General features: G+C 40.2%; 1 protein-coding gene across 10 annotated transcripts in view; it reads right to left on the bottom strand.

Annotated features, from left to right (window-relative positions):
• Positions 1-16235, bottom strand: part of ERCC6L2 (ERCC excision repair 6 like 2) — a 175716-nt gene that overhangs the window by 105243 nt on the left and 54238 nt on the right. For all 10 annotated transcript variants that reach the window (XR_012094714.1, XM_037998707.2, XM_037998708.2 and 7 more), the window contains exon 12: positions 2293-2388. Coding sequence is in view for 9 of the 10 variants with exons in the window: in XM_037998707.2 (XP_037854635.2) it covers positions 2293-2388 (96 nt within the window). In the remaining variant the exon portion in view is untranslated. The remainder of the gene's footprint in view (positions 1-2292; positions 2389-16235) is intronic.

Here is a 16235-nt window from a genome sequence, read left to right as displayed (position 1 = left end):
GTTGATAAGTGTCCTTTGATCCACAACCTGGGTGTTTTTTAAAATATAGGATGTTGAGTTCCATTCTACATCTACATAATCAGAATGTCTGCAGGGTGGAGTTTGAGTATTTGTGTTTTTGAAAATTGTACTAGATAATTATTGTAACTCACTCTTTTAGTTGTTGCTCCTAAATTTTTTGCTAGCATTTAAAAACATTTTTTGGCATACAATTTGAGAACTGACCAGGGTTTCCCGGTCCTTTCCTGAGGAGAATTCTAAGATAATTTTACCTCTACTCGTATTCTGACATTTTATCAAAATTATATAACATTTTAGTTCTTGATTGTTACTAATTTTTTCATACCATCCCTTCATATTTTGGGGAATTTTTTTTTTGAGATGGAGTCTCGCTCTGTCGCCCAGGCTGGAGTGCAGTGGCCAGATCTCGGCTCATTGCAAGCTCCGCCTCCTGGGTTTACGCCATTCTCCTGCCTCAGCCTCTCGAGTAGCTGGGACTACAGGCGCCCGCCACCTCGCCCGGGTAGTTTTTTTGTATTTTTTTAGTAGAGACAGGGTTTCACTGTGTTAGCCAGGGTGGTCTCGATCTCCTGACCTCGTGATTCGCCCCTCTCAGCCTCCCAAAGTGCTGGGATTACAGGCTTGAGCCACCACGCCTGGCCATTTTGGGGAATTCTTTCTTTATAACTGCATGAAGCCTCTCAGCTACGCTCCCAGTAATTTTTTAGACTTAAACTTTTAGCCACAAATTGTAAATACAAGTCAAAATAATTTTCTTTCACATATAGCCATATAAATTTTTTCATTTTGACAACTCTGTTGTCATCTAGAATCCTATAATGCTGACGAAATGTATGTTCTTCAAAGTCTGACCTGCTGAATTGAGTAATGCTGACGAAATGTATGTTCTTCAAAGTCTGACCTGCTGAATTGAGTCTGATTCTCATTTCTTTGTTGATAATGTGTCTTTTCCTTTTTGTTGCAGTTTTTATAAATCATTCTCTCCCTGTTTCTCACTCTGGAACCTTTTAGCCCTTCTATCTTTGAAACTTAGAAATATTACTAACACGTATGTTTTCTCTCTCTCAGTCATTATTCCTACTTCATACTAAATGCCCCTTCAAAATTAATAACAATTTTCTCCAATCATGTCATCAATTATCTTCCCTGTCCTCCAGCCTCTCTGTTCATTATTTCTGGAACAGACAGATGATGATTTCTAGGATTTTTCCTCAATTTCTCTTTACTCATATTTCACATCTATTTGTTACTTGACTTTATGTTTATAAATATTCATTCCTTTTATCTTCCATATCAATTACTAACTTTAGCCCTCTCCATTTTTTTCAGACCTTCAACTGAGTTACTTTATTTTGGCAAGAGTTTTAACTTCTAAGAACTAATTTGGTTTTTTATGTACTTTTTTCCTTGGCATCCTATTCTTGTTTTATTCCCTTCAATGTCTGTTTTCACCTTTGTCCTTTGCTTTCTTGCTAGGCTAGCTTTATTAAAATGTTTCATAATTCTTCATTTCCCATTCATAATTAAAATGATGACTAGGTGAATCACTGGAAAGCCGGTCTGTGTCTCCACGCAGGTAACACGTGTATTTCCCCTTTTCATGTCCTGGGGAAATCTGGAAGTACTACAGGCTTTGCTCTGGCTTTATGATCTGGTTCCAACACCCATTCTAGGAAGCTTTCTACAGTCAGATTCCCCATTTATTTATAAAATGTGTAAAAGTATTCTTTCAGCTTTAATCAAAGAGTACCTGTTACAGCCAAACTCTCTGTAAAGTAGGGTGTGGGAGGGGAATTTGTATTCGAGTCAGGACATTTTCAGTTTCCCAGAAGGATGCACTCTGTCTACTCCCACATACTGTAATTGCAGCCCCATGCTTAAAATTTCTGTATTCTTTTCTGCAGACTTTGTAGTATTTCTCTGCTGATATCCTGATCACAGATTCTACTTGCTTTTTATCTTCCAAGAGTTTCTCAAAACTTCGGATCTACTACTATAGAACTATCCTATTTTCCTGCAGTATTAGGAATTTATTCTTTCTTTTTAAGTCATTTATGTCATATTAACAGGATTCTGAGATGGATGAAAAATAAATGGCTATTTTTGGACTGTTATTTGGCTTGAGAAGGTTAGGATTATCTCAAATGTACGTTTTTACAAGTTTCCCCCTTTCTTCTAATCATAGTCATAGTATAAGCAACCTTAAAAGTTCAAGAGTATTTTTAGATTAAAAGTGTTTGCAGATCACTTTAAATTTTGTCAGTATTATACCTGTCAATGGCTTGAAGATCATTGGCTGGATTCCAAGTAGGATCAAATAATACAACAACATTGGCACCGACAAAATTGAGGCCTAGTCCACCAGCCCTGGAGGAAAGAGGAAAAAAAAAGCACATTAGAACAGCAAAAACTAATTGTGCTATAATTCAACTGTGCCAGGTTTCTATAGCCAAAACAGTACAATATTTCATTAATTTCATCAAAGTAAGGTGGTGATTAAAATACAAATATGCCACAAATAAAATATTTAAGGCACAATTTTATTTCTACCACTCTAGAAAATCCCTTAAAAACTGGCCATTAGAGCCCATGTAAATAGGTTGTGCTGGTTTTTACTTTTTTGTGATACTCAAATACTGTTTCTGCAAGATTTTCCTAACATAATTTTTAAAAACTGTTAGTACATTCTAGCTAAATAAAGTAATATATACATTTAAAAACTCAATTCAGGAATAGATGCACATCTTCTTCTTCCACTAAGCGCAGCTAAAACTCTGGATATTACACAGAAAATAAACGTAAAACTCTGAAAGGTACAGAGAAGATAGGCAGGCTAGGGACTACGAGGCCTAAGGAACAGCATGACAGTGAAAGCTTAGCTTTCCTTTTTGCTTAAGATACCACAGGCTGGGTTCTTAACATATCCCAAACTGTCGGAAATGCCAAAAGTCACAGACTAAAAAAAAGAAAAGAAAAAAAAATCCCAAGAAGAGCCTTTTCCCTTTAGCCAAAGAACCAGGAAAGGTATAGCCTTGAAAGGCAGAAAAATGTGAGACAATAACCACTCTACCCCTGCCAAACACCAAGGACCAACCTGTGGCCGCATCCCTACCTTACACCAAGAACAATCTGCGGCCCCATCCCTACCTTACACCAAGGAACAACGTGTGGCCCCATCCCTACCTTACACCAAGAACAATCTGCGGCCGCATCCCTACCTTACACCAAGGAACAACCTGCGGCCCCATCCCTACCTTACACCAAGGAACAACCTGCGGCCCCATCCCTACCTTACACCAAGGAACAACGTGTGGCCCCATCCCTACCTTACACCAAGGAACAATCTGCGGCCGCATCCCTACCTTACACCAAGGAACAACGTGTGGCCCCATCCCTACCTTACACCAAGAACAATCTGTGGCCCCATCCCTACCTTACACCAAGGAACAACCTGCGGCCCCATCCCTACCTTACACCAAGAACAATCTGCGGCCCCATCCCTACCTTACACCAAGGAACAACCTGCGGCCCCATCCCTACCTTACACCAAGGAACAATCTGCGGCCGCATCCCTACCTTACACCAAGGAATAACGTGTGGCCCCATCCCTACCTTACACCAAGGAACAATCTGCGGCCCCATCCCTACCTTACACCAAGGAACAACCTGCGGCCCCATCCCTACCTTACACCAAGGAACAATCTGCGGCCCCATCCCTACCTTACACCAAGGAACAACGTGTGGCCCCATCCCTACCTTACACCAAGAACCAATCTGCGGCCCCATCCCTACCTTACACCAAGAACAATCCGCGGCCCCATCCCTACCTTACACCAAGGAACAATCTGCGGCCCCATCCCTACCTTACACCAAGGAACAACGTGTGGCCCCATCCCTACCTTACACCAAGAACAATCTGCGGCCCCATCCCTACCTTACACCAAGGAACAATCTGTGGCCCCATCCCTACCTTACACCAAGAACAATCTGTGGCCCCATCCCTACCTTACACCAAGGAACAATCTGCGGCCCCATCCCTACCTTACACCAAGGAACAACGTGTGGCCCCATCCCTACCTTACACCAAGGAACAACCTGCGGCCCCATCCCTACCTTACACCAAGAACCAATCTGCGGCCCCATCCCTACCTTACACCAAGAACAATCTGCAGCCCCATCCCTACCTTACACCAAGGAACAATCTGCAGCCCCATCCCTACCTTACACCAAGGAACAACGTGTGGCCCCATCCCTACCTTACACCAAGAACAATCTGCGGCCCCATCCCTACCTTACACCAAGAACAATCTGTGGCCCCATCCCTACCTTACACCAAGAACAATCTGCGGCCCCATCCCTACCTTACACCAAGAACAACCTGCGGCCCCATCCCTACCTTACACCAAGAACAATCTGCAGCCCCATCCCTACCTTATACCAAGGAACAACCTGCGGCCCCATCCCTACCTTACACCAAGGAACAACGTGTGGCCCCATCCCTACCTTACACCAAGGAACAACCTGCGGCCCCATCCCTACCTTACACCAAGAACCAATCTGCGGCCCCATCCCTACCTTACACCAAGAACAATCTGCGGCCCCATCCCTACCTTACACCAAGGAACAATCTGCGGCCCCATCCCTACCTTACACCAAGGAACAACGTGTGGCCCCATCCCTACCTTACACCAAGAACAATCTGCGGCCCCATCCCTACCTTACACCAAGAACAATCTGCGGCCCCATCCCTACCTTACACCAAGAACAATCTGTGGCCCCATCCCTACCTTACACCAAGAACAATCTGCGGCCCCATCCCTACCTTACACCAAGAACAATCTGCGGCCGCATCCCTACCTTACACCAAGGAACAACCTGCGGCCCCATCCCTACCTTACACCAAGGAACAATCTGTGGCCCCATCCCTACCTTACACCAAGAACAACCTGCGGCCCCATCCCTACCTTACACCAAGGAACAATCTGCGGCCCCATCCCTACCTTACACCAAGGAACAACGTGTGGCCCCATCCCTACCTTACACCAAGGAACAATCTGCGGCCCCATCCCTACCTTACACCAAGGAACAACGTGTGGCCCCATCCCTACCTTACACCAAGAACAATCTGCGGCCCCATCCCTACCTTACACCAAGAACAATCTGCGGCCCCATCCCTACCTTACACCAAGAACAATCTGTGGCCCCATCCCTACCTTACACCAAGAACAATCTGCGGCCCCATCCCTACCTTACACCAAGGAACAATCTGTGGCCCCATCCCTACCTTACACCAAGGAACAATCTGTGGCCCCATCCCTACCTTACACCAAGGAACAACGTGTGGCCCCATCCCTACCTTACACCAAGGAACAATCTGTGGCCCCATCCTTACCTTACACCAAGGAACAATCTGTGGCCCCATCCCTACCTTACACCAAGAACAATCTGTGGCCGCATCCCTACCTTAGTTGCCAAAGGATGAATGAGGAGGCTCGGCTTTACTCTTGCCTGGCTATACTGAGACACTGCCACTGACGCCTGCTAGGGTGGTGTCACGGAGTGTGAGTGAGGAGCCAGAGCTTTCACTTTCTGCCCGATGGTAACAGGGTCTTCCCTCACGGTGTCAGGGGACGCCAGGCGGGAGCAGTAGTAAAGCACTTCCCTCTCAGGCTATCAGCAGAGACCAAATATGGAACCTAGCTTTCCACCCCTACTTGGCTGCCATGGTGTCAGAGGAGGTATACTAAAATGGAAGATTTAAATCAGATGCAGAGTCTCATAACACCATACTCAAAATGTCCAAGATACAACGATACAATAAAAAAAATCACTTATACCAAGAACCAGGAAAATTACAGCTTGAATAAGACTGAGATGAATCAGATGTTAGAATTACCTGACAAGAATTTTAACAGTCATCAAAAAAAATGTTTCAACAATTACAAACATGCTTGAAACAAACAAAAAATTGAATCTCAGCAAAAAAAAAAAAAAAAAAAAAAAAAAAGAATATAAAGAGCAAAATACAAATTTTGGAACGGAAAAATAGCTGAAATACAAAACTTGCCAAATGGGCTCAGTAGTACGGTGGAAAAGACAAAAGATAGAATCAAGAACCAATATCATTTACGAAATGTGAACAACAGAGAGAAACATCAGAAACCATGGAGATCAGAAGAAAGTGGCATATCTTTCAAGTGCTGAAAGAAAGGAACTGTCAACCCAGAATTCTATACTCAGTGAAAATATCCTTCAGAAAGGGAAGGGAGATATGACATTCTCCAACTAAGGAAAACTAAGAGCACCTGTTACCAGCAGACTTAACCTAAAAGACTGGTGGCTAGAAAGTTCATAAGGAAGAGAAAAAAAGATAGCAGAAGGAGGCTTGGAACTACAGAAAGGAAAGAGGAAGATCAGAATAGGTTAAAATAGGGGTGAATATAAATACTATTTTATTTCTCATTAGTTTCATAAATCACTTTCATGGTTAAATGAAAACTGCAACACAATCTGTATTTCTCATTAGTTTCATAAATCACTTTCATGGTTAAATGAAAACTGCAACACAATCTGATATGCTGCTTAAGGTATGTAGAGGAAATATCTAAGACAATTATATCTTAAAAGTGGAGTAGGAAAAGAAGCTTAAATGTAAGTAAAATTTCTATATGTCATTCAAACTAGTAAACCTGTTTATCAGTAGACTGTGAGAAGTTACTATGTACAATGTAATACCCAGAGCAACCACCAGGAAGCTACACAAAGCAATATACTAAAAAACACAGACAAAACAAATACATAAACAAATATAGAATCCTAAAAAAAGTCTAAATAAGAGAAACAGTGGAACTAGAAATAGGAGATAAAAAGATAAAAGTTAAATAAGAAATATAAATAATTACCTTCAATATAATGGCCTAAATATACCATTTAAAATCATAAGATTGGCAAGGTAGATTGAAAAAACAATATGCTCTCCACAAAAAAAACCAAAACAAAACAAAACAAAAAACCACTTTAAATCTGATGACATAGCTAGGTTGAGAGTGAAAGGATGATAAAAGATAAACCAGGCAATTATTAAAGAAAAAAGCAAAACTGGCTATATTAATATTAGTCCAAGTGTATGTCAGAGAAAAGAAAGTTACTAGTGAAAACAGGGACAATGCATAAGGACAAAAAGATCAATCTGCCAAAACACCAAACAGCACCAAAACAGCAGAGCTGAAAAATACATGAAGTCAAATTAATCAAGCTGAAAAGAGAAACAGACAAATGCACAATTATAGTTGAGGATTTCAACATCCCACATTCAGCAACTGGTAGAACTCCTAGAGAGAAAATTGGCAAGGATATAAAAGAACAAAATGGCCCACCAACAGGATCTAAATGACATATACAGAAAACTCCACCTAGAACAGTACAATACACACACTTTTTTTCCTGGTTCCTAAAGAACATTCACCAAGATAGACCAAATCCTGGGCCATAAAACAAACTTCAACAAACTTAAAAGAACTGAAATTATATGGATATATACTGAGTATAACGGTATTATACTGAGTATGTTGTCTAACAGTAATGGAATCAAACTAGTAACACATTTCAGGAGGACGACAAAAAAAAATTCTAAACACTTAGAAATTGAACATACATCTAAACAGCTCATGAGTCAAACAAAATCTGAAATCCCAAAAAATTGTGAAAAAAAATACAAGGAGAAATAAATAATAATGTAACACAAATGAAAACACAACATATGAAAATATGTAGGATGCAGCTAAGCAGGGCTTAGGAAAATTTATAACACTAAATGCTTATATCAGAAAAAAGCTAAAGGTCTCAAACCAATCATCTGAAGTCCTCCCTTTAAGAAACCAGAAAAAGCAGTAAAAAAAAAGCAAGCAGAGGAAAGGAAATAATAAAAAAGCAGAATCAATAAAGTTGAACACAGAAAAATAATAGAGAAAAATCAATGAAAAAAAGCTGATTCGTTGCTAAACTAGCAATGACAAAGATAAAAGAAAATACACAAATTACCAATAGTAGGAATGAAGTAAGGGATATCACTACACATCCTACTGCTATTAAAAGGATAAATGAATACTATAAAAATTTTTATGGTCATAAATTCAACAAGTTAGAAGAAAAACAATTCCTCAAAAACTGCAAACCGCTGAACTCAACTAAATGAAACAGACAACCTGAATAGTCCTATAACCATTAAAGAAATTGAGTACGTATTTTAAAAACTCTTAGGGAAAAAAAAAACCCCTCCAGCCCGGCCGATTCCACTGGAGAATTTTACCATTTACAGAAGCATTAACACCAGCTTTATACAATAAGCACATGAAGAGATGTTTAATATCATTAAATATTAGGTAAATGCAAATCCAAACCACAATGACATGCCTCTACATGCCCATCAGAATGGCTAAAATTAAAAAAATAGTGATGGCAAACGTTAGTGAAAACTTGATCTCACACACTGCTGTTGGGAATGTAAAACCATACAGCCACTTTGGAAACAGTTTAGCAATTTCTTATAAAACAAAATATGCAACTACCACATAATGCAGCAGTTGCACTATTTAGTATTTATCGCAGAGGAATGAAAACTAATGTTCAAACAAAAATCTGTAAACAAATGTTAATAGCTTTATCTGTAACAGCTGAAAACTGGAAACTACCCAGATGCCCTTCAACAGGTGAATGTTTAAACAAACTGGTATCCATATCATGAATACTAAGAGCAATAAAAAGAAAAGAACCATTGATACATACAACAACTGAATGAATTTACAGGCAAGTATGCTGAGTGAAAAAAGCCAATCCCAAAAGGTTACATACTTTATGACTCCCTTTACGTAACGTTCTTATGTTATTCTAAATTATAGAAATGAAGAACAGATTAGTGGTTCCTAGGGCTCAGGGAGAAAGGGGAGAGAGGAAAGTAGATGTGGCTATAAAAGGACAGCATGAGGGATTCTTGTGATGGAAATGTTATGCTCTTCACTGTATCAACGTCAGTATCCTGGTTGTGATAATGTACTACAGTTTTACAAGATATTACATTGGGGAAACTGGGTAAAGAGGGCCTGGGATCACTCTGTATTATTTCTTAAAACTACTTGTGAATCTAGAAATATCTCAGAATAAAAAGTTTAATTTAAAAATATGGCTAACAATCCAGATACCCTTAACAGAATGGATTCCTACGTACAGATTATCTCCACACCACATGTTGATCACAATGCAGGCAGTCAGGGTGCTACCGCATATACTTCAGGCTTGTCATAGTGAATACAGAGAGAGCCAAGAGTTACACTGCAACAGGATGCCACGCGTTCTCTCTCCAAAAGGAAGAGAACAAGATGAAATAACATCAATGCTCATTTTATAATGAGCTACATTTAATACTTCCCTGGGCCCAGAGTTCTTTTTCTCCATATATTTCCTCTTTGGGCTGGTGATACCACCCATATACTCACTTATTAAAGCCAAAACCATGCTAAGTATCACTATAGACGTTTTCTTCTCCATCACTACTTCCCTTTCCCACTAAAAGCTAACCAGTATCAAGTCCTGTCACATTTAGCTCAGAAATGTTTTTCTCTTGAGTCCCTTCTCCACTGCTGTCACCACTGCCCTTTTTAGAGCTATTAGATTGCACTTGCATGCATTACTTCATTGGCCTTCTAACTGTCCTCCCTTACTTCAGATCTTACATCCATGCCCATTCTCACATTACATAAAAATTATTTTAAGCACAGAATATACAGAACTAAGTGTACCACTCAACTGGAAAATTTTACTTTTGCAGTATAGTCCCCCAAATCCTTAACTTAATAACAAGTTAATAAGTATGAAAGCATTGTAGTTCAAATTAGAGGGTTTGCTTAGAAAGCTGTTTGTAGTTTAAAACCCATTAATTCCTATTCATCAGAGACCAATAGGCCTCAGTGACCAGGCCTACCATCTCTGTAGCTGGTATCACACCAGTCATTCTTGGTACCTATCCCACAAATGACCAAAACACTTCAAGTTACCTTCATACAATTTTCTCTGCTCTCTTATTTGCCTGGCTAACTTCTCCTTGTCCTTCAAGTGTCACTAACAAAGCCTGACCTAAATCTCTCCCCTCTGTGCCTCCTCCTACCCTGCATTCGCCATACTGTATTGAACTATCCCTTACATGTTTCTGAACAACAACTCCTGCGCCCCTCTACTTTTTGAGTCATAAACTTTAAGAGGCCTGTCACAGAGTGGATACTTACCCTCTCTTTGTTAAACTGAGCTTTGTTAAAATAACCCATGAGTTCTCCTATGGAGTCATACACCCAAGCTGTTGCCTCCACAAATCCTAAGCACTAAACATGTAAGTTCTCTAGTCATTTTGGTACCTATGCTATAAAAATGCCCTTTGCCAAAACCTACTTTTCCTTTTCTTTTTAATAAAATATTATCTCCAAAGAACAGTTAAAATATCACCATCCTTCCATGGGACTTTCTGATCTATCTGTTTCTTAAATGCCTACGGTCTTCACACCTGACTCCGTAGAGCATGCACTGCCCGACAATGCTCTTCAAAGGCAGAAATTCTCTTCTTTTTCTTGCTGCACATTAAGGGTCCATGACGATATTAATAGATGAACAAAAAGGTGTGAGACTGAGACAAAATAAAGCAGTAAAGGCAGATTTTAATAACCGGCATATAATATGATTCTCATTATTTATTTGAAAAGAGTGGTTTAGAATCTCTTTCTCTTGGGGTGCATAACAAAAGAAATGTGCTACTTTTTTCTGGGAGAGTTGACAGTGTTTTGGAATAATGTTACGAGAGACAGAAAATGATGTTTCTCCAGATCCTCTCAAAGCTCATGATTCCTGGTGTTAAACTACCTAGAGGCACTTAATATCATCTGGAAAATTTTACTTTTGCAGTACAGTACCCCAAAACCTTAACTTAATCTTTACAAGTTAATAAGTACGAAGAAAGCATTGTAGTTCAAATGATACGGTTTGCTTAGAAAGCTGTTTGTAGTCAACTAGTGTATGATTCTGAAAGTCAAAACCAAGAATGAAGGTGTGCCTAGTATTCATGCTACAGAGTCTTTCTGCCACTTAAATGGAAGCCAAAACTTTTGTCTTCATTTAACTTGACCTGTGGTTAAGGTAACAGTGAAGAGAAGTCACTAAAGATACATTTTTTGGCAGTTTTAATTATTAGTACAAAAATTACGTACAGGTTTGCTAGATTCACTTTTCTATCAGCATATTACTCATTTCTTTTGGAATAAAATTTCTAAAGGAAACTTTTGGCAAAACTGAATGTATATAATGTTTATATACTGAGTTGAAGATTCCAGCTGCCAATATAATTTTAAATAACCACAATTGTGATCTTTCCATGTTTTAAACTATCTGATCTACATATCCTATATTTAATACTCTGTAAGACAACAATGATAAATTTTTACATTTTTACAAAGAGAAGGCAAAACCAAAATCCAAGAACACAACAATTTTCTTTCTCTTCCTCAAGTGTTCTCCTAAGCCCAGCTGTCTTTCACGCTTTTCTGTGAGGCTTCACATCGTCATTTTCCCTCATCAGCTGCCCACACTGTATCACAAACAACTCACACTTAGATAATGCTTTACACTGGATGCTAATCATCCAGGGAAAGAAAAATGATACTAATCTTTTCTCCTACAATTTCTATCAAAAATGCAAACAAATTAGCCTTTATTGAGCATCTACTAGATATCAGGAACAATGCAAGGTATTTTCATACATGCTAGTTCTTCTGTTCTCAAGACTTCTTTTTTTGTTTGAGATGGAGTCTTGCTCTGTCTTGCCCAGGCTGGAGGGCAGTGGTGCCATCTCAGCTTACTATGGCCTCCACGTCCTGGGTTCAAACGATTCTCCCGTCTCAGCCTCCTGAGTAGCTGGGACTACAGGCACGAGCCACTGCACCTGGCTAATTCTGTATTTTCAGTAGAGACAGGGTTTCACCATGTTGGCCAGGCAGGTCTTGAACTCCTGACCTCAGGTGATCCACCCATTCTGGCTTCCCAAAGTGCTGGGATTACAGGCGTGAGCCACCGCACCTGGCCTGTTCTAAAGACTTCTATAAGCAAAATATCTTGATTTTTCAGGCGAGGAAATTGAAGACCAGAAAAACTAATTTGTTCAAGATCTCCTAAGTAGCAAGTGTCTCGATTCAAACCCAAATGTCCTGATTTGAAGCTCAGTGCTCAGTGGAAACTGAATTTTCTCCTTTGGAAAACGGCTTATTAGACACACCATGAAGACATCATAGAGACCTAAACTCTAAGAAAAGAGTGAGGTGGGATAGGGAGAAAGTACTAGAAAGGATTAAAAAAAATGGGTAAGTTAGGGGATTGGGTGGAATTTAGACACCAAACCATATCTTAAAACCAAAAAAGCAGAAAAGAAGTTAAAGGTTTATATGCCGAATAAATATAATCCTATTCCAGCTACCTTCTTGATGGCAAGGTCAGGCATAACCATGTATGATGCCATCTCAGATGCCATATAGGAGCCACAGGTAAGATCTCTACTAGTTGAGGCAGCAATCTTCCAAGATATTCTGAAGTTATAACTTCGGTCCTTGCTGAAGAAGCAAAGCTCCCGTTAAAGAAGTAGAAAAAAGCCCTAGACTCACTCTCTGCAGATGAGATAATTCTCCGTTTGATGATCATACAACTCACAAACCTAAACTTCAAAACTTGTCACTCTGTTCTTACATGGTTAACAGCAAAAGGTTACTTGTTAGGCAAAAAAAAAAAATGAACATTGCTCTTTTCAAACTGAGGACTGGTCTTTGAGCCAGCTAACGCGTATGCAGGCTGTTTATTCCTTAGGTGTGTCACATGCTCTTCCCGTATCGATAAGTGTGTCAGAAAGCACACCTTCACTACATCTTAATGTTCTGCGGACATGCCTCTGACAGAAAGCACACCTTCACCACATCTTAATGTTCTGCGGACATGCCTCTGACAGAAAGCACACCTTCACCACATCTTAATGTTCTGCGGACATGCCTCTGACAGAAAGCACACCTTCACCACATCTTAAATGTTCTGCGGACATGCCTCTGACAGAAAGCACACCTTCACCACATCTTAATGTTCTGCGGACATGCCTCTGACAGAAAGCACACCTTCACCACATCTTAATGTTCTGCGGACATGCCTCTGACAGAAAGCACACCTTCACCACATCTTAATGTTCTGCGGACATGCCTCTGACAGAAAGCACACCTTCACCACATCTTAATGTTCTGCGGACATGCCTCTGACAGAAAGCACACCTTCACCACATCTTAATGTTCTGCGGACATGCCTCTGACAGAAAGCACACCTTCACTACATCTTAATGTTCTGCGGACATGCCTCTGACAGAAAGCACACCATAACTACATCTTAATGTTCTGCGGACATGCCTCTGACAGAAAGCACACCTTCACTACATCTTAATGTTCTGCGGACATGCCTCTGACAGAAAGCACACCTTCACCACATCTTAATGTTCTGCGGACATGCCTCTGACAGAAAGCACACCTTCACCACATCTTAATGTTCTGCGGACATGCCTCTGACAGAAAGCACACCTTCACCACATCTTAATGTTCTGCGGACATGCCTCTGACAGAAAGCACACCTTCACCACATCTTAATGTTCTGCGGACATGCCTCTGACAGAAAGCACACCTTCACCACATCTTAATGTTCTGCGGACATGCCTCTGACAGAAAGCACACCTTCACCACATCTTAATGTTCTGCGGACATGCCTCTGACAGAAAGCACACCTTCACCACATCTTAATGTTCTGCGGACATGCCTCTGACAGAAAGCACACCGTAACTACATCTTAATGTTCTGCGGACATGCCTCTGACAGAAAGCACACCTTCACTACATCTTAATGTTCTGCGGACATGCCTCTGACAGAAAGCACACCTTCACCACATCTTAATGTTCTGCGGACATGCCTCTGACAGAAAGCACACCTTCACCACATCTTAATGTTCTGCGGACATGCCTCTGACAGAAAGCACACCTTCACCACATCTTAATGTTCTGCGGACATGCCTCTGACAGAAAGCACACCTTCACCACATCTTAATGTTCTGCGGACATGCCTCTGACAGAAAGCACACCTTCACCACATCTTAATGTTCTGCGGACATGCCTCTGACAGAAAGCACACCTTCACTACATCTTAATGTTCTGCGGACATGCCTCTGACAGAAAGCACACCTTCACTACATCTTAATGTTCTGCGGACATGCCTCTGACGAAGTAAGCTGTATTATTATGTATTAGGTATTATAAAAGGTCAAACGAAGTACCCATTTGAACACTGCTTCTAAGAAAACCTAAATAAATATAAAGAGATACTATGTTTATGGATAGGGCGGCTTCATACCTTAAAACCTCCAATCTTCTTCAAACTTATTAATAAATTTACTGATTCTCCAAAACCAAAAAAACAAACCCCAGGAAAAATGCCAGATGATCATTCTTTAAATGAACTGAATCAAATGACTACAAAAAGCTAGAATTTAACACATTGATGTTTTAAACAAAAGGTAACTCCAAAAACAAAAGAGGTCAGAAAGCAAGAAAAACTTTAGATTAAAAATGTGATGGCTGGGCTTCGTGGCTCACACCTGTAATCTCAGCACTTTGGGAGGGCGAGGCAGGTAGATCTCAAGGTCAGGAGCTCAAGACCAGCCTGGACAATATGGTGAAATCCTGTCTCTACTAAAAACACAAAAATGAGCTGGGTGTGGTGGCACAGGCCTGTAGTCCCAGCTGCTCGAGAGGCTGGGGCAGGAGAATTGCTTGAAATCCGGGAGGCGGAGGTTGCAGTGAGCTGAGATCGCACCACTGCGCTACAGCCTGGGCCACAGAGTGAGATTCCGTCTTAAACAAAAAAGTGATCATTTCAAACAAAATAAGATCAAAAACTGACATTTCTCAGAACACAGAGCAAAAAGACAAAATCTGATAGAAAAGTTCAGAGATTTAAAGAACCAACATAGTTTGAAAGCTTGAAAGTCTGACGACCTGGCATGCAAGAGGAAGGGAGCAGAGAAAAAGGAAGGAAAAAAAGTCATTGTTAAAGAAATATAAAACAGCATTTTCCAGAGTTGAAAAAAAAACCCATAAGCCTTCAGAATACAAGCCTACTGTACCTGGCATAAAAAATGAACAAAGATCCACACTAAGACTCAAATATCACCGTGAAAGTTTAGAATACCGTAGATGAAGAAAAACTCTTACGAGTTCCCAAAAAGGAATGAAAATCAGATTGGCACTGCACATCCATTTAGCCGTACCATCTATCAGAAAACAACGCTGCAAGCCCTTCGAAGATCTAAGAGGAAATGATTTTTGATTCAGAATTATATAGTCCAACAAAGTATCAAGTGACAGAGCAATAAAATACATTTTCTATATTTACAGATGCATAAAATTTAATTCCTCTATATTCTGGCTTAAAAAGTTACCGGAGGGTATTTCCTAGGAAAACAAAGGGGCAAATCAAGAATAAAAACAGCAGGAACCCAGGAAAAAGATCCAATGCAGAAGAGCAGTGAAAGAAAGCTCCAACATGACAGTTCTTTATCAGGCCTAGAAAACAACTGGGACAGACTGAAACCAAGGAATAAAGGTTTCAGGAGGCAGGTTCAGGATACAGAGGACTCGACAGAAGAGAATGTGTGAATGAGAATTAGTAACATTGAGGATTATTACAAAGGGCAAAAACAGACTGAGGGGGGGAAAGACTGAAAAAGTCATGATTGAAATTTGAAGTGAACTGAACAGTGCAAACATAAAACATGGATGAAGTCTTAGGAAAGAGAAGTTATATGAGGTTGATGTTAAGACTAATCTTGAATTGACCAACAGGTCATGAACATTCAGATAAATTATCTTATAGCACTACTTGCTCCTGCATGAAAGATGCTTAGTTTATTAAAACATAGTAATGTAAACGCTGTTTTTGCCTCCACATTTTAGAGCCAACCTATGGACAATAACTGTTTATTGGTACATGACTTACTGAAAACATTAATACCCTTGACAATGTAAAAATTAAAACAGTTAACAGACAATACGTACAGGTGACAAAAGTAGAAGGGTGGGTGAGTGTGTGCTAGTGCTAATACCACACATT

The sequence above is a fragment of the Chlorocebus sabaeus genome, chromosome 12, assembly GCF_047675955.1.
Source record: "Chlorocebus sabaeus isolate Y175 chromosome 12, mChlSab1.0.hap1, whole genome shotgun sequence".
Lineage (NCBI taxonomy): Eukaryota > Metazoa > Chordata > Mammalia > Primates > Cercopithecidae > Chlorocebus > Chlorocebus sabaeus.
Note: the sequence above shows the minus strand (reverse complement) of the source record. Positions and strands in the feature narration are given on the sequence as shown.